Source organism: Leopardus geoffroyi, chromosome C3, assembly GCF_018350155.1.
Source record: "Leopardus geoffroyi isolate Oge1 chromosome C3, O.geoffroyi_Oge1_pat1.0, whole genome shotgun sequence".
Taxonomy (NCBI): Eukaryota; Metazoa; Chordata; class Mammalia; order Carnivora; family Felidae; genus Leopardus; species Leopardus geoffroyi.
Genome location: NC_059338.1, coordinates 67,470,283 through 67,492,025, shown reverse-complemented (window position 1 = coordinate 67,492,025; position 21,743 = coordinate 67,470,283). Strand labels below are relative to the sequence as shown.

Sequence of the window (21,743 nt, the reverse complement as noted above, 5' to 3'; positions counted from 1 at the left end):
AGCACGGCCTGAGGCTGGGCGGTGCAGGGCTGGGGTCTCAGGAGGCCTGGGCCACGCCCTGCCCCTGCAGGATGGAGCCCACCCCACCCCTGCCGGATGGAGCCACCCCCGCCCCCACCCACCCACCCTGTGCACAAGGGCCCCCCTGGGCCTCTGGCGCCCCCTGATAGCAGTGAGAGGCTGCTTCTCTGGCAGGTGCCCAGAGCGGAGTCCCTGTCCCACGGGGAGAAACAAGGCAAGGGGCCACCTGTCCTCACAGCTTAAGGGTGGTGCCTGGCCCAGCTAGGGGCAGACATCCTCTCCTCCTCCCCCCTGCCCTGCTCGGGTTTCCCCCTGGCTCCAGGGCACTGGGAGCACTGAGACCACTAGCCCCAGCCTGGGAGGGAGCAGGTAGATGGGGCCCTGACCTCACCAGTCTGGCCGAATGAGCGCTTTATTCGTGGTCCTCCTGCCCTTGCCTGCTGCAGGGTGACCTGACCCAGCCACTGTCACTGGCAGAGTGACACAGAAACAAAGAGCCTGGTCCCTTCCTGCTCCAGCGGCGCAGCCCCGATGGGTGGGAGACGGCTGGATGCGGTGATGGGGGGGTCTGGAAGGAACCCGCCCAGAGCTGCGCATAGGCTCTTTGGTTATCAGCTGGGTGTGTGCCCAGAAGTGGTGGGCAGTCCGTCCTCACAGAGGAGCAGTCCTTCGCTGTGTCCTCCCAGGTACCTGGGACAGCCGCTGGGGCACCGTTCCCACATGTGGTCCTGCGGAGTCACCAGGGATGTGTCCCAGCTACAGAGCCGGGACATTTATGCAGAAGGGGGACCCGGAGACGCACAGAGTCCCCCACACGCACCGGCCCCCCTCCCCGCTGCTGTGACCAGAAAGGCCGCCGTTCCCTGCGCGGCGGCCCCACCCTGTCTTCCTCGGCCAAGGGCCCAGGGAACCTTTCTGGGTCCGTCTTCCCAGAGCAGGTGTGCTTCACACAGGTCAAAGTAGTCCTGGGCCTGGTTGGAGTCAAGCCGCTTTTCCACCTGGGTCTCCTCCTCTCCGTCCTCGGAGCCTGGCCCGGCCGCCCTCAGGCCTCCTGGTAGGCAGCCGGCCTGCTGTCACTGTCCGCAGGGCCCTGGGCGGGACACTGCCCCAGGACGGTCCCACTGATGTCACAGACCGCGCCATAAGTCTGCTGATGCTGTGGGGACAGGGCCGTTCTCTCCGAGGACAAGCCGCTCAGAATCCGGGGCACGTAGGGCTGCCGACATACGGGGGCATGAGCACCTGGAGCGGGGGCTGGGCACGAGATTCCCTCCCCCCCCCCCCCCCGGCCGGCCCCTCCCCCAGAGCCTGGCTGAGAAAGGCATTTCCGCCACCCGCCTGCCCGTCTCCTCGTCCTCGGAGGCAGGTGCACCCCTGGGTAGTGAATCTGAGAACCATCTCCCTGGGGCTGGTCCAAGGACTGACACCCATCAGAGTGCCTGAAGCGGCTGGAGAGAAGGCTGCTGCTGACAGGGTCTCTGTCCCAGCCCTGGCTCTTGTCAGGGACCCGGAGCAGGACCCCGGGGCTTCACGCAGCAAGCCGCAGCGGGCATTAGCCATGCCGGGAAGGGAGGAGGGCGCCCGGTGAAACATCCAGCCCGCGGGACCGGGATGCCCTCTCCTGTGACCTCAACGTAGGAACGTGGCTGCCACGCGGTCGGGGCCCTTCTGTCTGGACAGGAGATGCTCGGCACGTCGCCCGGAGACACTCACCGTGAACGGCGGTGGCCTGTGGGCCTCGGCCTCACTCCCTTTGTCGTTGGCCAATTCTTCCGTCTGTAGACACAGCAGAAACTTGCAATGAGAGACCAAAGGCCCTTCCCGGACGAACACCCTCCCAGCACACAGACCGGCACCGCTCGGGATAAGAGCACCAGCTGGTGCCAGGCTCCCGGCAGCAGGGGCCGGGGCGGGCGGCGCAGGGCAGGGCAGGGGCGGGGAGCGCAGGGCGCACCCCAGCCCCAGGCCTGCCCCACAGAGAAGCTGCACGCGCTGGGACGAGGTGCCCCTTACCCTGTAGTTCAGAGGGCTGAGGTGCTTGAAGCATCCGAAGCAGGTGTAGGCCAGGCAGACCAGGATGGTGAGCAGGACGGCCAGGAAGGTGAACAGGGTGAGGGGGGCCTTCAGACCTGGGGGCACAGGGACGCCAGCCTCGGTGGGGGGAGAGGGGCCACGTCTGCGGCAGGAGCCCTGCGTGACCTCTCCCTCGGGCAGAAAGGAAAGAAAAGAGCCTACCCCCCCCCCCCGACCCTCCAGCAGCTGGGGTGGTGTCTTCATAGCTGGGACAGACAGAGGGACCCGCTGGCATCACCCCCGGTTGGACTGCAGGAACTGGGACACCGAGTCAATGGCCTGTGCCAATGGTCAGGCCCCTCCAGGCTCCAGCGTCCTGGGCCAGGCGGGACGGAAGCTCCCCCAACTGGCCGGGGCTAGGTCACATCCTGTCTGCCTTTTTCTTTTCCCGAAGAGTGTCCGTTTTCCCTCCTCCACACCCACCCCCCCAAAGAGCAATCTGGGCCCGCTTGCCCGTCCCCTCTGGTTCAGCCCCTGCGGAGCTCACAGAGGGACTGCCTTCTAAGGCTTCTCGAGCGACGCGGCCTCCTCCAGGGTTCCCCGGGCTCAGGCCAGCTCGGGAACCGGGGCGTCGGCGCTGTCCCCAGCCAGCCCTCAGCCCGGGTACCGCGTTCCGGCTGGACACCGGGTTGGATGCTGTTGGGCTGGCGTGGACGCGGAAAGAGGAGGCCGAGGGCCGTCACCCGCCCCCACCCCGCCCTGGTCAGAGGGCCCCTCACCCAGGCGCAGGAAGGAGAAGAAATAGAGCCAGAAGAGGCACAAGATGGGGGCGGCCAAGGCCTGGTTGACGGCCGCTAAGTGGATCCTTTTCTCCAGCTTGGCCGGGAGGTAGGCGAAGTACAGGTTGTGACGGTCCACCAGGTGCTTGAGCAGGATGTAGGTGAGGCCTGCGGACACGGGGCCGTGACCAGCAAGCCTGGCGGGGCCCCCTGGCCCCTCCCTCCCGGGGCATCAATCTGTCCACGGGGCCGGGCTGGTCCGCCATCTGACTACACGAAGGCAAAGTGGGGCTCAAAGCAGATCCCGGCAGCTCGGGCGTACTCCCGCGCTCGCTCGCTCGCTCGCTCTCTCTCTCCCCCGCCCTCTCCCAGCCTCTCCCCAACCCCAAGGAGTAAAAGGCAGCTGTCATTCTGTCCCTAGGGAAAAGAGAAATTCTAGGATCATTTTGCAGAAAGAAGTTACTTGGTACCGGATGCCTGGCCCGGGCCCTCCCCCGCGAGCCCCCCACCGTCCTGCCGGGCTCCCTCTCTCCCTCCCTTCCCGGCTCCAGCTGACCCTCCGCACTCATCCAGGCAGCAGGTGCCGGAGGGTCCTGCCCCAGGGGCGGTACACAAGGTGGATGTGCTTCTGTTACGTCAGGATCTTTAAAATTTTGTTTTCTTTTGTTTTGTTTTGTTTTTAAAGGTTTTATTGTTAAGTAATCGCTACACCCAACGCAGGGCTTGAACTCACAACCTGAGATCCAAGAGTCACACATTCCACCGACAGAGCCAGCCGGGTGTCCCTGTTTTGTTTTCAAAGAGTAATACTTTTGGGGCACCTGGGGGTTCAGTCGGTGGAGCGTCCGACTTCAGCTCAGGTCATGATCTCACGGTACGTGAGTTCGAGCCCTGCGTCGGGCTCTGTGCTGGCAGCTCGGAGCCTGGAGCTGCTTCGGATTCTGTGTCTTCCTCTCTCTCCCCCCCTCCCCCACCTGCGCTCTGTCTCTCTAAAAAACAGACACTAAAAAAAAAAAAAAAAGTAAACCTGTTGATTTTTTAAATAGTTCAAGAGTAAACGGAAAACTAAAACCTCCTCCCGCCCCTAAACCTCAGCTGCAGTGTGCTGGATGTTCTACTTCCTTCTAGAATCTTCCACCCGTCTGCAGTTCCTCACGTTTATTTTAGCTGCAAGACCTCGGTCTTTAAAGTCAAACAGTCCTCAGCTCAGATCCTGGGTCTACTCCTCACTCGTGTCACACTAAGTGTGAAAGGGGCCACAAACGAGATGCGTCGAGCGGTACGAGTGACAACCCGCGGAGCGCACACATTCAGAGCGCGTCTGCCCCGCGGCGTGGTCACCCGCGAGCCAGGCGGTAGCTGCCGGACGCTGGGATCAGGGCGCCACCAGGGATGGCCAGCAGGACCAGGGATGTCCCTGTGGCTCCCGGGCGCTGCAGAAGTCCTCAGTGTGCGGGGGGGGCACGCCTAGGGTGCCCCGAGGGGTCAGCCACCGCCCCCAGAGGCCACACTCACCGAAGGGTGCGATGATGGGGCAGGTGATGCTGTAGGCCATGATGACGGTGAAGACGCACAGCATCCACGCGTACATGGCTCCGAACTCGTACTGGAAGGCCTGGTTCTGTGCCGAGAGGGCAGAGCGCAGGGTTTGCTCCAGACGCCACCCGCCCACACCACGGGGACCGTAAGGGGAGGACTTTGGAGACGGGAAGCTCACGGCTGCCCCCTGCCCCACGGACCTCTCCGGCCCCGCTTGCCTCACACCCAGGCCGCCCGGGGTAAAGGAGTCTCGTTCTCTCAGTGTTTCCCTTGCTCCAATCGGGTCTACGCAGCAGGCCCGAGAGTCCCGCGTCTACGCAGAGGACAGGGGCAGAGTGCGTCCCCCCCCCCCACCCAGGACACACCTCCTGGGTGATCACCGGCCCCGTGGAGGGGGGCGGGGTGTACCTGCTTGATGTTCCTGCGGTCGGCGGCTGTCTTGGCCATGACCATGCGGCAGGTGTAGAGGACCAGGCCCGGCAGCCGCAGCAGCTCCATGCCGTTGCCAATGAAGGCCGAGGCGATGACATAGTTCACAAAGAAGGCGCCCTGGTCGGGCAGGAAGACGCACCTGGGGGGCGGCCGGGCTGTGAGCCTCTTTCCCGCCCCGGGAGGGGCGCTCGGCGGGGCGGGAGCGGAGCCCCTGCGTTTGGTGCGGACGCTCGCTCCCGTGTTCCGGGCTCAGAGATGAAAGGGGGGCCCTGCCCCTGCCCTGCCCTGCCCTGCGGGAGCCTGCATCCTACTGAAGGGGACACACAGCATGCCAGATGTGACGTGTGCTCGGAGGAACCAGAGCAGAGGAGGGACGACGTGCCCCGTTACACGGGCCGCCAGAGAGGCCTAAGGAGGTGAGACCCGTGCTCGCGGAGCAGGAGGGCAAGGACAAGCGTCCAGGAACCGGGCAGAGAGCGGCTCTCGGCAGGTGCGGGGCGCGCGCACCGACAGGGCAGGGGGGCCTCGGGCCAGGGAAAGGCAGGGCACGTGTGCAGGGAGGGCTGGGGCTGCACAGGGGTGGCCGCTGGCATCGGTGAGGCGGGGTGACCGGAGAGGTGCTGGCGGACCAGGTGCAGCGGGGAGGGCACGGAGGGGACAGGCGCCCCAGGGCCCCTCGGCTGGAGCAGCCAGACGCTCGTGGGCAGCCCTGGGCGCGGGGCCGTGGGTGCATGGGGCCCGCAGGCTCCAACTCGGGAGCACGGGGGCACGAAGGCCGGGGTCCAGCTGAGGTCACTGAGAGCAGGGCCACTGGCGTCGGGGAGACGCAGGAGAACCCGCGAGGGGGAGAGAACCAGGACAGGGCCTTCACGGACGAAGGCGTGACGATGTGTCAGACGTGGCTGACGGTTCATGAAGGTGAGGGTCGAGCCCCGAGCGCCGGATCTGGCCATCTGGAAGCCACGGTCCACCCAGACGGGAGCTGGCCGGGTGTGTGGGTGCCCGCCTGTGGCCGCCAGCCCCCGAGCCCTCAGCCTGACCAGCAAGACCCCACGTGGAATAATTCGGTCTAATCTTCCCAGGAAACTCGGCCAGCCTTCCTACCAACCCTGGGTTGGACGAGTCAATGCCAAGGCTGGGGGCCGGTATTAGGGCCCAAAGGGTAGGGCAGTCGGGGCTCAGGCCAAGTTAACGGGCTGGGTAGCCCAGGGCAAGCTATTCCAACATCTCTGAGCCTCAGTCTCCCCATCCATAAAATGGAGAAACAATGGCACCTACCCCCACAGCTTGTCGTAAAGGTTCAACGAGAAAAAGAATAAAGCATTTAGCCTGCAACGCCCTCTCAGGGGGACACACCCCAGAGACAGGCTTAATTCTGTTCTCCGGGGTAAACGGGGCCCGGGCCCAACCACACAACCGCGCGGCCGTCCCCACCCCCGCCTCCCCGGCAACACTGGGACCCACGGGTTCCCTCTCCCCGAGCGGCTCCGTTCTCAGTAAGTAAGTGAGTTTCCAAGAATGAACAAGACTGCCCCTGATTGAGTTTCAGCCTAAAAGATTAACCACACTTCTGCACACATGGCACAAAGCGGGTCAGCTCCCACAGGGCGGCCTCAGCCCTGCCAGGCACCGGGGGCTTCCCCGGCCCCGATGGCCTCAGGAGGAGACATCTGTGCCGGGCACAGGCCGCCGCGCCCCCAGCCCCAGCGCAGCCACGGCCGAGCCCCTGTGGGACCTCTCCCCGGGACCACGGCTCCAAAACGCAACGTGGCCGATACTTACTCCAACCTGATAGAGGCTTCGGAGGAAGTTTTGTCAAAGAGCCACCGGAAGAAAAAATCCAGACTGGAAGAAAAATGAATCCCGTAAGAATTTATGTCCAGCCCTCCAGGTGATCGCGACCCGTTTTCATTCTTCCCTGCTCTCACCAGCAGGCGGGACATCGGGACCCCCATCTGTCGTCTAAGGTGCCCCCCACTCCAGAGCAGCCTATGAGGGGCTGCTCCAACGGCGGCCCCCTCCCTTAAAATCAACAGAGCCGTGACTCGACCCTCCCCCTGGGCGGAAATGTTGTCTTCAAGCTTCTTTTTAAGGAAGAGAGACCGGATCTCCAGAACAATCCGTGAGCCTGCCGCCCAACGGCACCCCAAGTGGGAGGGACCAGCTCAAGTGTCATCAGGGATCTGCATCCTCTAAAACCACTTGGGGACGGAGCCGTCCAGACCCTGACTGTGAACTCAGGGCAGGAGGTGACGACGCGTACCTGGTGAGGCCGAGGGACGGCAGGATCAGCACCATGAAGATCAAGAATATATAGACCTTGGACATCATGATCTCGTTTTCTCCTGACCTGCAGGAAGTCAGAGGTGAGCCCTGCCTGGTGCCCCCCCAAGACCCCCGCTGGGCGCCCACGGACGCCGTCGGGCGAGCGTCCTCACTCACTTGGTCCAGTGAGACTCCAGCAGCGTGGAGTAGTAGACGATGGTGGGGAGCAGGGCCGAGAAGGACCACAGGAGGAGGGTCGGGAAAAACTGACTGATGACCGGGTCCTGCAAAACACGGCCCACAGAAGACACAGGTGGAGGGGCTGTGGCCACGGGGGCTTGGAGGCCACGACCTGCTGTCACGGCGACTCCGGGAACTCCCGGTCGCCCTTGCCTTGCCCCCCAGGGCTGTGCCCCATACAGAGCAGGTGTCCCGTGCCGTTGGCCGAACAGACCAGAACGGCGCTTGGTGTTAGTAGGGCTGGTTGAGCAGAGAAAGTAACTTCACATACAACCGATCTCCACCTGTCTGACTGCCCAGAGCGACCGCGCCCCACCCCCACCCCCACCGCGGGCTCCCCTCTGCGCAACCAAGGGCAAGTGGGAACACGGAAGCCGCTCAGCTCCCTCCCGCCCAGCAGTGACCTAACTCCGCCTGTGCCTGATATGCTCACTATTGCAATCACACGAGCTGCCTACTTTCCCGGATAAAACGGGCATTTTTAAAAAGCTGCGTACTGGGGCGCCTGGGCGGGCTCAGTCGGTTGGGCGTCCAACTTCGGCTCAGGTCATGATCCCAGGGTCGTGGGATCGAGCCCCACGTCAGGCTCTGCACTAAGCCTGGAGTCTCCTTGAGATTCTCTCTCTGTCTCTCTCTCTCTCTCTCTCTCTCTCACCCTCTGCCCCGCCCCCGCCCCCACCCATGCACGCTCTCAAACAAAAAATTTAAAAAATGCTATTGAGGGGCGCCTGGGTTGTTCGGTTGGTTAAACATCCGACTTTGTCACGATCTCGCAGTTTGTGGGTTTGAGCCCACGTCGGGCTCTGTGCGGACAGCTCAGGGCCTGGGGCCTGCTTCGGACTCTGTGTCTCCCTCTCTCTCTGCCCCTCCCCTGCTCGCACTCTGTCTCTCTCTCTCTCTCTCTCAAAAACAAAATAAACATAAAAAAATTTTTTTTAATGCTATTGAATGAGACGAGAGTAAATGAACCGTAGAAAACGGACGGAATGAGATCCAGGAGGGTCCCGTTCTTAGAACAGTGTTGCAAATATCTGTAGATTCCTGCTTTACCATAAGAAACCTAAACTGGTTTAGGGAGAATCAACAAAGAAGGTTCCACTCGGCCGATTCCACCCTCAAAAGAACAGACTTGGCCATACATGGAAAGATGCGCAAAGGCGTGAACACTGACATGCTTTTAAAGATAAACAAAATTCTTAATGTGCGCAAGAGCTTATTATTGTCATACACCGAGTCGGGTAAGAAGACCTGGGCCACACAGCAGCTTATGTGGTCACCATCACCAGAACCCCGCAAGGATCATCCGGCAGGTGCCTTCGCCCCAGCTTTGGGATGAAAACCCAGCGTTCGGAATTCATCAGCTGGGGGACGGCACAGCGAGGCCCTCACGCCTTCTGGCCCCGCGTGCTTGCCCTGAGCGTGACTGACTGAATGCCAAGTGGAACTGGAGAAAAAAAAAAAGATTTAGAGGGATATTTCAACAGAGCCAATTATGGGAAATCAGTATCTTTTTAATCTTTTTTACGTTTATTTATTTATTTTGAAAGAGCGAGCAGGGGAGGGACAGAGAGAGAGCAGGAGAGAGAGAATCCCAAGCAGGCTGCACGCTATCAGCTCAGAGCCCGACACAGGGGCTCGATCTCACAAACTGTGAGATCACGACCTGAGCCAAAACCAAGAGGTGGATGCCTGAGCCCCCAGGTGCCCTGGGGAAACCAATATTGTTTTCAAGCAGAGGCCACTTCAGGAAGCGTTTCGTTGTCTCGATTCGTCTAAGATTTTAAATAATCATTTGTTGCCTGTCTAGAATCAACGAGTCGACGATTATGTAACAGATACTTAACTTTCCATCAGTATGTGCCATTCAGCTCACACAACCCTACCGTTGAACGTTCAGATTGATTTCGCAAACACGCACGGGCGCGCGCTTCGTAAACCAGTGTCGTAAATGTGGCCACAACTGCTCAAGGCCTAAAGGCACAGACGTGAGCTGAAAGGCACGGCTCCTGGTTCAGCCCCCACGTCCCTGGGCTCCAGCCACCGCCCCCACCCCCCCCACGCCTTCTCGTCCCCAGCCCTGCAGGACGGGCTTGTAGTGTGGTCACTCACGTTGAGCTCACGGATGGGTTTGGTGACATTGAACTTGTCTATGGTGGACAGGATGATGGCGGGGGTGGTCAGGAAGAAGAGCCCCACGAACAGAGTGAAGTTGATGCCCAGCCACTGGAGCCACCAGCGGAAGCCCTGGATGGAGAGGTTCTTCCTGCGGAGGGGGGGGGGGGGGGGGGGGGACACAGGCTTGGAGGCTGAGACCCCCCAGGCGGGGCTGCCGACCACGCCCCCGGTGCCCCCAGGTGGGTCAGCGGGTCACATCGAGGCCCGGCGAGAGACCAGACTGAGGCACTTGGACCCCAGGAGTACAGGTGAGCCCTCTGTACCGACCTTCAGCTCCAGCAAGGTCAAATGCGGGGTCCCCTTGAGTTCAGAGGGAAAACAGGTTATCCACCGCTCACACGGCTCCCCGGCCACAGCCCGGGGGCCAGAACCCACCAAAGGGACTCCACGGGCACCCAGACAGACAGAACGAGGCTACGACACGGCCATGTCCGCAAGGACTGGTGACCAGCGACACGGGGCCGGGGGCTGGGTGCACGGAGGGGGAGGGTGGGAAGGGACAGCAGTGCCCAGGCCCCACGGCGGCCATGCTGGCCTCTCACCCCACCAAGAACACAGCAGCACGCTGCCCCCATGTTTGGGAAGCCCTGTGAACCATCAGAAGTCAGCTCGGAGCCATGGAGACGCTCCCAAAGCTCGCTCTGGGCGGGGAGCTGAGGCCAGCCACGCTGGGGGCTCTGCTGGGGCTGCCCTCACCCCCGGCACTGTGCTCAAGGCTCACCAACGGCCCCCGTGGACACGGCCGAGCTCAGTAGCGTGTCCCCGGGCTAGACCTAACGCCACACGATACAGCAGCCAGGGGCTACCGAGCCCTGAACCGGGGCTGGTCCGACTCAAGAGAACATACACGCCAGATTTCAGAGCTACTAAGTATGAAAAAGAGACACATCTCCACTAGAAGGTAACTGATCACGTCAGAGTGATAATATTTCGGATATATAGGGAGAGAGATTATGAAATTAAGTTGAACGGTTTCCTTTTACTTTTTCAACGCGGCCGAAAGGAAACTGGAAATTATAGACGTGGCTCCCGGACACCCCGGATGCCGGGGGGCATCACTGGAGCGCAGTGCCGGGTGTGGATGCCCCCCCTCCGACCTGACGCATCCCCCCACGCCCGCCCCAGGCCCAGAGGGGAGCCAGGAGCTATGGTGGGGGGCCCTGAAGGCCAGCTTGCACCTGTGATGCCCGGCCTGGGGCCCCTCCCCCCTCCCCAGTCCAGGGCCAGGGCCTCACCAGCAGATGTCCTCGGGGTACGTGGCAAAGGAGACCGTCCACTTGGAGATACGGAGCTCCGCGCTGCAGGAGGACGGCTGGGGCTCGCCTTTGCACCGGAGGCTCTGACACTTGCAGGCGTTGAAGTCTTTGAGGATGCTGCCAGGAAGGAAGAGCAGACATGGCCGTGGCCCAGGCACCCGGGGCACCGCGCACACGCGCAGAGAGGACCCAGTGAGGGCGGGCGCCGCGGGGCCCCGGGCCGTTGCTCTATCAGCGGGTTGCTAGGTTAGCCGTTACTACGGCTCACGGGGAGGACTTGGCCTCATCCTCAGGACCACGCGGCGAGCCGGGGGTCACTCCTGCCCCCGCATCAGGATCCCGAGGCTCTCCGGCTCAGGTGCGCACCCCGTCTGGCCGCTGCACCGCTGGACCATGGCTGCTCCCTGTGCCATCATCACCCCCGGCCACCCAGGAAGCCGGGCCACGGACACACCGCGTGGCCGGGCCAGGGCCTCGCTGTCCTCACTTCTTCCCACCCTGACGCCCAGGGCCCCCCCGGACTGCCACCTGGACCCCCGCCGTCTCCACGCCCCTCACTCCTGCCTCAGCACGCCCCCCTTTCCACGAGCCCCTCCTGGCTCTGGCCTGGCTGCAGGGGACTTTCCCGGGTGTGCGGTGCCCGCAGAGAGGGCAGGGAAGGGGCACTTGTGTGGCCGCCTGCGTCCCCCACCCCAGGCCAGAGTGACGCCACTCCAGGAGCCAGAGCCCCGTGCTGGGGCCCACGTGCGCTGCGCAGCCTGGCCCCAGGGCTCCCAGCTCTGCAGCAGGGAGACCCCCAGTGCCTGGGGTCTGCGCATCTGTGCGACGGAAAGCCCAGCACAGAAGATCATCTGCGGTCCAGAGTGGACATCTGAAGGGGGTCGGCAGAATGCTGGACGCCTTCCCTGGCACGGCTGGTGGGAGCTCGGCCCGGGGGTGAGGCCACGTCAACCCACGAGGGACTCACTTCGCGCGAGCATCACCCCGCGCGTGTCACACGCACCCCGGCTGGGATGATGGGGGGAGTGTGGCCTGCCCCAGCCCCAGCCCGTCCCAGGGGTGGGTCGTAAGTCACCTGGAGGGGACAAAGGGCCCCAGACGCGCCCCACTCACTAGGTGGCCATGGACTTCTCCTGGAAGGTGACGAAGGCCATGCCCAGGGGCTGCTCCTGCACCCGGCGCTCCTCGTCCGCAATCCTCTCCAGCAGCCTGTCTCTCATGCGCGCGTAGTAGGAGATGGCATCCTCCTGAGGACACGCACCCCCTCGTGACCACGGGCCCTGCGCGGGCAGCGGGGACCCCGTGGCACTCCCGCGGGGGACCGGGCCCTCACCCACTCGCACCCCGGCACTTTGCAACAGCAGAACTGGCCGCAGGGCCTGGGGTTGATGAGGGTCCACTGGCCTGTCTTCGCCCGCAGGTTCGTGTAATAGGTCAGGCTCTTTTCTGTCTTCTTCCTGCAGGGGTGGGGGTAGGGGGGCACACGTCAGAGTCACCATAACCCTGCGGCACAGACCCCACGCCCACTGTCCAACCGCCAGGCCCAGGAGCTCAGCTTTCTTTTTTTAAGTTTATTTTGAGAGAGAGAGAGAGAGAGAGAGAGAGAGAGAGAGAGAGCAAGCCGGGGAGGGGCGGAGAGCAGGGGAGAGAGAATCCCAAGCAGGATCCGCGCTGCCCAAGCAGAGCCCAACGTGGGTCTCGAACTCACGAACCAATCCGAAACCAAGGGTCAGAGGCTTAACCGACTGAGCCCCCCCGGCGCCCCAGGGGGTCAGCTTTCCAAACAAGAAAGGGGCAGAGCCCCCCTCCTGCCTCCCCCTGGGGGCTCTGCCCAGGCCCCCCGCCAGCAGCGAGGCAGCAGGGTGGGCGGCCCAGGAGGGAGGGACAGGCTTCGGGCCGCCGACCAGCCCCGCTCACCTCTCCCTGCACAGGTGAATCAGCCTGGCCACGTCGTAGCACAACTGTACGTCCACCACTTCACACGTGGGATACGCGTCCCTGTGCGCAAGGCAGGCCATTGGAGAAGAGAACCCCCCGCCCCCGGCAGGAGAGATCCCCCCGCCAAGTCCCCGAGGGTATTTTTCGGTGCCCACAGAAACCTCTTTCCTTTCGTCTTTTTACAAAGGGCGAAATTTTGAAATTCGACACAAAGAGGCCTTTTTTTTTTTAACAGCAGGAAAGCAATCGCCTGAAACTGACAGGCTCGTGCCCGCTCGGCTGTACGTCAGCGGGCGCGTGTGGGGCCAGATGAATCCGGTTTGTGACCTCCTTCACCCACCCGGAGGAAGAGCACTATCGTCTGCTCTGGCTCACGCCTGCCTTGGACCGTGCGGAAATCCTACCCAGCGTGTGGCCCCTTTTTGAAGATCACAGACCTTTCAGGTTCAATGAACGCAGGGGGCTCGCAGCCCAGCAAACGTCTACACCTGCGTTAACAACCGTAGTACGACCCTCACAAGTGTGCTGTGTGTGGACTCACACCGGCCGGATGCTCCCACGGTATTCACTATGCCGTCCTCACCATAGCTTGGGAGGTTCTGTCCCCATTTTACAGATGAGGAAAATAAGGGCCGGAGATGTTAAGCGACTTGTGCCCAAGGTCACACCGCGAGTGGCTGTCGGAGCCCAGATGTGAATCCAGGCAGCCGGGCACCAGTGGCCGCTAAACGATGCTCCCTGCCCACCAGACACGCAAAATCAGGCACTCGCTCTCTGTTTCCATGAATCGCCGTCGTCCGCAAATAGTGCTGAGTTACACCGTGGTCACCCCGAGTCCCCGCTGCAAGTTAGTGGCTGCGGGACTGGGAGGGGCGTGTTCGGACTGAAGCCTCGGCTCGCCGCCCGGGGCAAGCCCTCCAGCCAGGGTCCCGGGGCCTCTGCACCTGCCCTCCCCTCTCCTGCTCCACACCCCCCTCCCCTGCATCCCTGGTACCACACACACACACACACACACACACACACACACACACACACACGGCCTCCCCTAGAGGAGCCCTGCCTCCGCCTCCACCGCAGGACTCCTTGGTGCAGGTGCTCCCTCCAGAGACACCCGTGGGCGGACTCCTGTGCCAGCGCAGGCCCCCACCTCGGAGACCCGCTCGTGCCCTCGAGCTGTTTCTCTGCACCTACACCTTGGCCTGTGCTCCAGCTGCTGTGGTCCCCCCGGGGCGGCCTGCAGCGGACAGGCCTTCTAGACCCCAGCCTTCTAGAAGACTTCCACAGCAGGGCTGGCACACGGCGGCCATGGGATGCTCGCATGGCAGGGCCGGGCCCTTCGCCAAGTCTCTGGGCGCCCAAGGAGAAGACAGACCGCCCGCCTGAGGCACCTGCCCCGCCTGGAGGGGCCACAGCCCTGCTCACCGGAAGTGGGTTTCCACCGTCTCCTTCTTGCTGTCTCGGGGGAGTCCCGTGATGAACAAGGTCCGCCTCACCTGCCAGAGACACACATGGGGGCGGGGGATGTCACCCCAGGGCATGCCAGTCCCAGGTGGGCCCAGGGTTTCCACCCTGTTCAAGCCCGCCCAGCCCCGCCCCTCCCCACGAACACAGTGAGAGCTCGGAGGGGCCGGTGCTCCCCTGGCAGAGCCCAGAGGGGGTCCTTCACATGCTTAACCGACTGACCCCCCCCAGATGCCCCTAATCAGAAAAATTTTAGAAGGTAATGTCAGGCATCTGGGTGGCTCAGTCAGTTAAGCGTCCGACCACTGATTTCGGCTCACGTCATGATCTCACGGTTCGTGGGATCGAGCCCCGTATCAGGCTCTGTGCTGACAGGGCAAGGCCTGCTTGGGGTCCTCTCTCCCTCTCTCTTTGCTCCTCCTCTGCTCGTGCTATCTCTCCCTCTCTCTCTCTCAAAAAATAAACACATAAAAACCTTAAAAATAACAAGTGAATTGGGGCGCCTGGGTGGCTCAGCCGGTTGAGCGTCCGACTTCAGCTCAGGTCATGATCTCACCGTTCATGGGTTCGAGCCCCACGTCGGGCTCTGTGCCGACGGCTCAGAGCCTGGAGCCTGCCTCGGATTCCGTGTCTCCCCCTCTCTCTGCCCCTAACCCACTCGCATTCTGTCTCTGTCTCTCTCAAAAACAAGTAAACATTAAACAAAAAGAAATTTATGAAATAAAAAAAAATTAACAAACGAATGAACGAAAAGCTGAAGTCAACCATGAGCACAAACATGCCAGCCAGGTCCCACAGAGGCCTCTTTAAGCGCATGGCTCCCGTGTCCTGGCAACAGGCCGGGTCAAGGCTCCGCTCTGGCCCCACCCGTGACCCTCCCCGCCTCGCTCACCGAGTTCTCCTCCTGGTACTGGATGGACCGGGTGTGGTGTCTCATGAAGCCCACGGTGAGGAGGAGATAGATGACGGCAAAGACGGTGTGCAGCCAAAGGAGGTCATCGCTGAGCGGGGATACCTGCCATCAGGGCCCGGCTCCCACACAGGGTGGGGTTTGGGGGGGGGGGGCGGGCCCTCCACGTCTCCTAACCACCCCCCACCCCCACCCCGCACAGCAGCAAAGCCCTGGCCCCTGCCCCATACTCACTCCGTCTGCAGGTTTGCGATGGTCGTCCTCCCAAAGCTGTAAGGGTCTTTGTCTGCAGACAAGCAAGACACTTAGTCCTAGGGTCACACTAGGGAAGGGGGACGGGGGCGGCCCGCCTCGGTCCGTGGGTCTCTGGGGAAGCACGAGACGGCCAGGCCCGTCAGAGGACAGGGACCGGCCGTCCGGTCTTTTCAGAGCTGCACCAACCCAAGGCCCCGCTTTACCCGACAACCTCTTCCCGACCCGCTGCGTGGGTAAGTCACAATCGGAATTTCTCTTGCTTTGAGATTCTTGTGACATTCCTTGAGAATCTGAAATCCTCCTGAACGGGTCCCAAAACCGAGCTGGGAATCCCTGGGCATGAGAAGTGGATTCGTGGGGCCCCTGGCTGGCTCAGTCAGCACACTGTGTGACTCTGGATCTCGGGGTCGTGAGCTCCAGCCCCGTGTTGGGTGGAGAGAAAGAGAGAAAGGAGAAAGAGAGGGGAAGGAAGGAAGGAAGGAAGGAAGGAAGGAAGGAAGGAGGAAGGGAGGAGAGGGAGGGAGGAGGGAGGAAAGAAGGGAGGAGAGGGAGGAAGAGAAGGGAGGGAGGGAGGAGGGAGGGAGAAGGGAAGGGAGGAGGGAGAGAAGAAGGAAGGGAGGGAGGAGGGAGGAAAGAAGGGAGGAGAGGGAGGAAGAGAAGGGAGAGAGGAAGAGAAGGGAGGGAGGGAGGAAGGTGGGGAGGGAGGGAGGAGGGAAGGGAGGAGGGAAGGGAGGAGGGAAGGGAGGAGGGAAGGGAGGAGGGAAGAGAGGAGGGAAGGGAGGAGGGAGAGAAGAAGGAAGGGAGGGAGGGAGGAGGAAGCAGATTCTTTGGCATTTTGGAAGCCGGCCTCCCGCACTGGCAGGACACACGGTTCCAGGCTGTGACTTTGAGCATCACAAACATCTCCCACACCCACTCACCGTGGCCTCTGGATTGTGACCGCGTGGGGGCAGGAAAGTATGAAACACTCTCCGAAGGCCCCCGATCCTATGAGTCTTGGGGTTTTATTCCCCTTACTTAGAACTGAAGCTCACATTGGGGGCCCAGCTCCTGGCCCAGGCTCAGGTCCGGTGGGGGGAGGTGGGTGCCTCTTGAGAGGCACGGCCAGGCAGAGGGGAACGTTCCGGAGTCACCCCGAGGCCTCCTGACACCTGGGCCTGCCCCAGCCCCACGAGCCCCCCCCTCCAACCCCACCCCGGGCCGTGAGTCACACAGGACGAGGGGACATTACCCAGCAAATCACCCGAGAGGTTGACGGGCAGGATGACACACAGGGACAAGCAGCTGACGACCACCAGCAGGAAGATGACGTGTCTCTGGAAGGACAGGTAGTGGATGGCGTCCTCCCCACACCGCTCCAGAATCTGGTCATCGCTGCCCAGGACACGCACAGGGGACCCGGGTGAGCGGCAGGGCCGGGCCGGGCCGGGCCGTCCCGTCTCCTCCCATCCCAGGACACCAAGCTTTCGGTCGCACAGCTCAGGAGGGCAGAGGCAGGGCCCCCGCACCACACCCCCCACACCACACCCCCAGGCACCTGCTGCCCGCATCCCTGCAGACACGTGTGCAGGGGGAGGTCCCACAGCCCCTCCTGCTTCTGTCAACACGTCAATGGTTCCAGGCTCCCCACCCTGCCGCCGGGCCCCCTCCCTGTGTCCTGCTGGCCTCACGGGGGCTCCACCCTTTCCTCCTTGCCCTATTTGGACGCTCCGGCCCCCTGGGGGACCTGGAAAATTCCAGGCGCTGACAGCCAGAATGCCACAGAGGGAAAAGGGGGGGGGTCTCCCTGAGGGTCCGGCTTCCAGAAAAGCAGGAAAATTCTGCGCGGGCAGTGGTAAGAGAAGCGGGTGTCACGGCACCAAAGCAGATCCGAGAGGTGGGAGACTGGCGGGAGCCACGGGCCACACGGGAGGCGGGGAGGGGGGCACGCCAGGCCGGCGGGCACCGGGCGGATGCTCAGAAGCCAGCCTGCTGACGGACGTTACCCTGCGTGCTGTTTACCTGGAGGACAGAGCTTTGCACCTGACCACACCGGCTACACTTCCCAATCACCTGCCAGAAAGTACCTGCCCTGCCCCCAACCGTGCGCACTAAACAAACAGGATGGGGACCCAAACCTAACCCAGCGACTTCCGACTTTCTTTCGTCAACAGGTTTTCTGGAGACACACCTCTGACCGACTCCCTGTCTTGCCAGGAAGGCAAAGCCAAGGAAACTGAGGGGATGCTTCGAATGTCACCTGCGACACTGGCCGCGAGCAGCTGTTAGAACGCAACTGTGGCCTTAAAACAGTCAAAGTATCCTTTCTGCAACAGGAAGGAGTGGACACTGAAAACATACCTAATACAGTGTTACAGGGACACACGGAGTCCCAGTGTCTGATACAGTGTTACAGGGACAAAGTGGGGACACTCAGAGTACCGGTGACAGCCCCCCTCCAGAGAAATGCCTGTGCCAGCAGAGGGAACTGGGGGGGTGGGGCACGGAACAGGGTGGGGTATGGAGGGGAGAAAGGGGGTATGGGGAGAAGGGGGGGTATGGGGAAGGGAAGGGGGGTATGGGGAGGGGAAGGGGGGTATGGGGGAGGCGAGGGGGTATGGGGGAGGAGAGGGGGGTATGGGGAGGGGAAGGGGGGTTGGGGGGAGGGGAAGGAGGTACAGGGAGGGGAAGGGGGGCATGGGTGGAGAAAGGGGTTGGGGGGAGGGGAAGGGGGTGAGGGGAGGGTGGTATGGGGAGGGGAAGGGGGTATGGGGGAGAAGGGGGGTATGGGGAGGGGAAGGGGGTATGGGGAGGAGAGGGGGGTATGGGGAGGGGAAGGGGGTATGGGGAGGAGAGGGGGGTATGGGGAGGGGAAGGGGGTATGGGGAGGAGAGGGGGGTATGGGGAGGGGAAGGGGGGCATCGGGGGAGAAAGGGGTTGGGGGGAGGGGAAGGGGGTGAGGGGAGGGTGGTATGGGGAGGGGAAGGGGGTATGGGGGAGAAGGGGGGTATGGGGAGGGGAAGGGGGTATGGGGAGGAGAGGGGGGTATGGGGAGGGGAAGGGGGGCATCGGGGGAGAAAGGGGTTGGGGGGAGGGGAAGGGGGTGAGGGGAGGGTGGTATGGAGAGGGGAAGGGGGTATGGGGGAGAAGGGGGGTATGGGGAGGGGAAGGGGGTATGGGGAGGAGAGGGGGGTATGGGGAGGGGAAGGGGGTATGGGGGAGAAGGGGGGTATGGGGAGGGGAAGGGGGTATGGGGGGAGAAGGGGGGTATGGGGAGAGGGAGGGGGTATGGGGGGAGAAGAGGTGTATGGGGAGAGGGAGGGGGTATGGGGGAGAAGGGGGGTATGGGGAGAGGGAAGGGGTAAGGGGGGGTTGGGAGGAGGGGAAGGGGGTATGGGGAGGGGAGGGGTGTGTGGGGAGGGGAAGGGGGGTATGGGAGGAGAAGGGGCGCTGGGGGAGGGGAAGAGGGGTATGGGGAGGAGGGTCTATGGGGAGGAGGGGGGGTGTGGGGAGGAGCGGGTGTCGGGGGAGGAGGGGGTATGGGGAGGAGGGGTGGAGGGAGGAGGGGTACAGAGCAGATCTGCCAACAGCCTTTGCGGGTTACCATGAAATGACGCAGCGTGCCTCACTCCGCCCCACTCAACCCAGGCTGAGTGGGGTCCCCACCGCCGGGACAGGGGAGTGGCCTGAGCCCCACCCAGCAGTGGCCACAGGCCGCAGCCCCCCAAGGGGCACCCGCCGTGGGCACGTGTCAGGGGAGGGTCTAGGAGACCTAAAATCCTCTCTGTGTGCGACGGACCCGCGCTCAGAGTGACCTGCCGCGTCAGGAGGAAACGCGTCCCAGTGACGTGATTTCGCGGTGGCGGGCAGGCAGGGGCCGGCCGACCCACCTCTCCCGCTGTGTCGCCTGGGTCCATCTTACAGTCGTGGAAACTGAGGCCCGGGGAGAGGGAGGTACCCGACGTCCTGCGACCACCGCATTTCATCAATTCTAAGAGGCCCTCCTCTTTCACCACCTCCGAAACCGCGCCTCCTCCGCTCCCAGCCGCTCCCAGCTTCACAGGATTTCTCCCCACGGGCCCCAAACGTTAGCAACAAGGAAACTTGGAACCGGAGGAGTTGAAGGCGCAAAGCCACCGTCACTCCTCTGCTTTGCGCTCAAAGACCCGGAAGAGCCTCCTTCCAGCTGTGCTAGCATTAGACACTAAGAGCGGTCGTCCCTGCCCAAAGCGAGGGGGAAAGTGGCTTGTGCAGGCCGTGTGGGCCACCTGCGTGCCCGGCCCCCACACGAGGCTCCGCCTCGAACCCAGAAGCATCTAGGGACCCATCTCGGCGTCAGGCATTCCGGCTCCTTTCCTCCTCGCTGGCCAAGCGCAGAGGCAAAGCCACCCGAGGAAAGACAGACAGGCAGACACGCGCGCCCACCCGCTAACACGCCCACCCACACTCGCGCACACACCCACTGTACTCACTGCAGGCGGAAGATAGCAGTCAGCCAGGGACAGCATCCCTGGGAACGGAGAGATCGGGGATTAGCTTTGAGCATCTCTGTCCCCGGGAGGCGGATAGAATCACCTCCTCTGACGGTCACTAACCATCTAACCAACCCCCCGTTATATAAAAGCAGCGCAAAAGCAACCCCCCGTTATATAAAACCAACCCCCTGTTATATAAAAGCCAGGAAAGGCTACGGCTTGTCCCCAAGGCGACAGAGTCCACCGGCCCCCAGTCCTCTGGGACACGCACCCTGTGCCTGGAATTCTCGTAAAAACCTCTCAAGTTTTGACAGTTTGCTCCAGGGCCGAGGCCTGAACTTGAAACTGAGAGCCGGTGAGAGCTCAGAGCGGTTCTGGGACTGTTCTGCTGGATCGCCCGCAGTGCTGACCGAGACGCAGGACGGACACAAGGCAACAAGCCTCACGGATGGGACAGGGCCCCCCCCCCCCAGGTGGGACTCTGGAGGGAAGAGGGTCCGTCGGCTGACTGTCCATCGTGTCTCTTGATCGTAACCCCTCTGCCCCCAAAGCTGGTCTGGACCCCGGCCTGCTGGGCACCTCCTCAGGGTCAGGTGCCGGGGAACCCGGCTGGGGCGCCCACCTCTGACTCGCCGTCAGCAGGCACATCAGCAATGAACCGTCACACAGATCCCTGCGTGTGATCAGAGCCGAGCGCTGGGACCACAGGGGACTCGGGAGCCCCTGCCTCAGAGTTAACCCCGTGTCACCCCCTGGGCCTCCCCGCTGCATCCTCCCTGTGGGGCCCTGTGAGCCGTCCCAAGTCCAGGGGGCTCACCACCAGCACCTGCCACTCAGGACGCGGGGGGCCAAGTCGGCCCCCAAACCGGTACCCGGCTGCCCTGCCCCGCCCCCACCACGGCCACAGCCACGCCTGTCCCGTCGATACCAACCAGCTCGCTTTCAAAATCTTGTTGCCCAAAAGAGGACGACGATGACAGTCTCTGGAACCTGGAGTCGCTGGGAACACAAAAGGGAAAAAATGCCAGGAAATCCTTTTTCGAAGTCTGAAAACCTCCGTCTGGTATTCCGCCATCCCTTGGAGCCCGGGACCAAAGCTGCGGCCTTCCTCCAAGTCTGGGACAAGATCTAACTCAGCCCGTGAAACACACCCACCAGGGCGGCGACCGCACCTGGGCGTGCAAGGCGTGAAACCCCCGCGTTACGTGGGCCAGGTGACAAGGGGTCAGGGCACTGGCAGGCCGTCCCCGTGCCCCGCACCCTGGGGCCTCAGCTCCGGGCCCACCCAAGGGGACTTCAGACTGTTGACGTTTGCGATACGTCTCCCGGCACGTCAGATTAACCTCGTTTTATCAAATCGACACCACCACTGGCTGCAAGGGACATAATAATCTTATGAACCGATGAGAAAGACTGAAGTGTGACCGCCATTGATGACAAGCTGCACCCCACTTTCAGGGACAAGAAATGGGAGCGCGGGCATCTGAATGCTCGGGGGGCTTCCCCTCCCCTGCCCTGTGTGCGGGGGGTTGGTTGAGGTGTGTGAATTGTGTTCATTTTCACTTCCAGTTTTCTAGAACTGATTCCAAAACCTCACTCGCAGGGGCAGAAGACAGGAAGAACCTTGACTTTCAAAGCCTTCACAGGCAGCTCTCTCATTTGACCTTCCGGGTGCCCTGCGGGGGACAGGGGACAGGAGGAGAGAAACCCCAGAAGGTGGAGACTTGACCACGGCCTTGCAGCCAGGGAGGAAGCGGGGCCTCCTGGGATTCACAGGCTCAGTACCTTTCCAGTGCACGGCCCCTCCTGGGACTCGGGGTGCCACAAACACATCACGTCCCCAGAGTCCCCCCAGAACTGTCTAAGGCTCCCAAGAAGCCCTCGGGGCAAGGTGAACACCCTCGGGCTTTCGCAAACGCCAGGACCCAGGAGGCAGGAGGAGGCAGGGAGCTTTTGCAGCGATGCAGCCCGTGCCTCGCACAGAGACCACAGTCCAACGCCTGTG

General features: G+C 62.6%; 1 protein-coding gene across 8 annotated transcripts in view; it reads right to left on the bottom strand.

Annotated features, from left to right (window-relative positions):
* Positions 1 to 415: 415 nt before the first annotated feature.
* TMEM63A (transmembrane protein 63A) overlaps positions 416 to 21,743 on the bottom strand; it is a 29,126-nt gene continuing 7,798 nt past the window's right edge. For 2 of the 8 annotated variants that reach the window (XM_045453266.1, XM_045453270.1), the window contains 21 exons: positions 20,671 to 20,737; positions 19,736 to 19,773; positions 16,516 to 16,658; positions 15,264 to 15,315; positions 15,012 to 15,120; positions 14,081 to 14,151; positions 12,638 to 12,718; positions 12,054 to 12,177; positions 11,834 to 11,967; positions 10,700 to 10,837; positions 9,399 to 9,552; positions 7,227 to 7,333; positions 7,048 to 7,134; positions 6,567 to 6,629; positions 4,761 to 4,923; positions 4,329 to 4,434; positions 2,814 to 2,981; positions 2,257 to 2,343; positions 2,035 to 2,150; positions 1,735 to 1,797; positions 416 to 1,237 (listed from right to left, as the gene is read on the bottom strand). In XM_045453266.1, the coding sequence (XP_045309222.1) occupies positions 1,064 to 1,237; positions 1,735 to 1,797; positions 2,035 to 2,150; positions 2,257 to 2,343; positions 2,814 to 2,981; positions 4,329 to 4,434; positions 4,761 to 4,923; positions 6,567 to 6,629; positions 7,048 to 7,134; positions 7,227 to 7,333; positions 9,399 to 9,552; positions 10,700 to 10,837; positions 11,834 to 11,967; positions 12,054 to 12,177; positions 12,638 to 12,718; positions 14,081 to 14,151; positions 15,012 to 15,120; positions 15,264 to 15,315; positions 16,516 to 16,658; positions 19,736 to 19,773; positions 20,671 to 20,737 (2,245 nt within the window). In that variant the 3' untranslated portion in view covers positions 416 to 1,063. Of the gene's footprint in view, positions 1,238 to 1,734; positions 1,798 to 2,034; positions 2,151 to 2,256; positions 2,344 to 2,813; positions 2,982 to 4,328; positions 4,435 to 4,760; positions 4,924 to 6,566; positions 6,630 to 7,047; positions 7,135 to 7,226; positions 7,334 to 9,398; positions 9,553 to 10,699; positions 10,838 to 11,833; positions 11,968 to 12,053; positions 12,178 to 12,637; positions 12,719 to 14,080; positions 14,152 to 15,011; positions 15,121 to 15,263; positions 15,316 to 15,487; positions 15,666 to 16,515; positions 16,659 to 19,735; positions 19,774 to 20,670; positions 20,738 to 21,743 lie in introns of those variants that run through there. The other 6 variants (XM_045453268.1, XM_045453273.1, XM_045453267.1 and 3 more) reach the window with 5 other exon arrangements.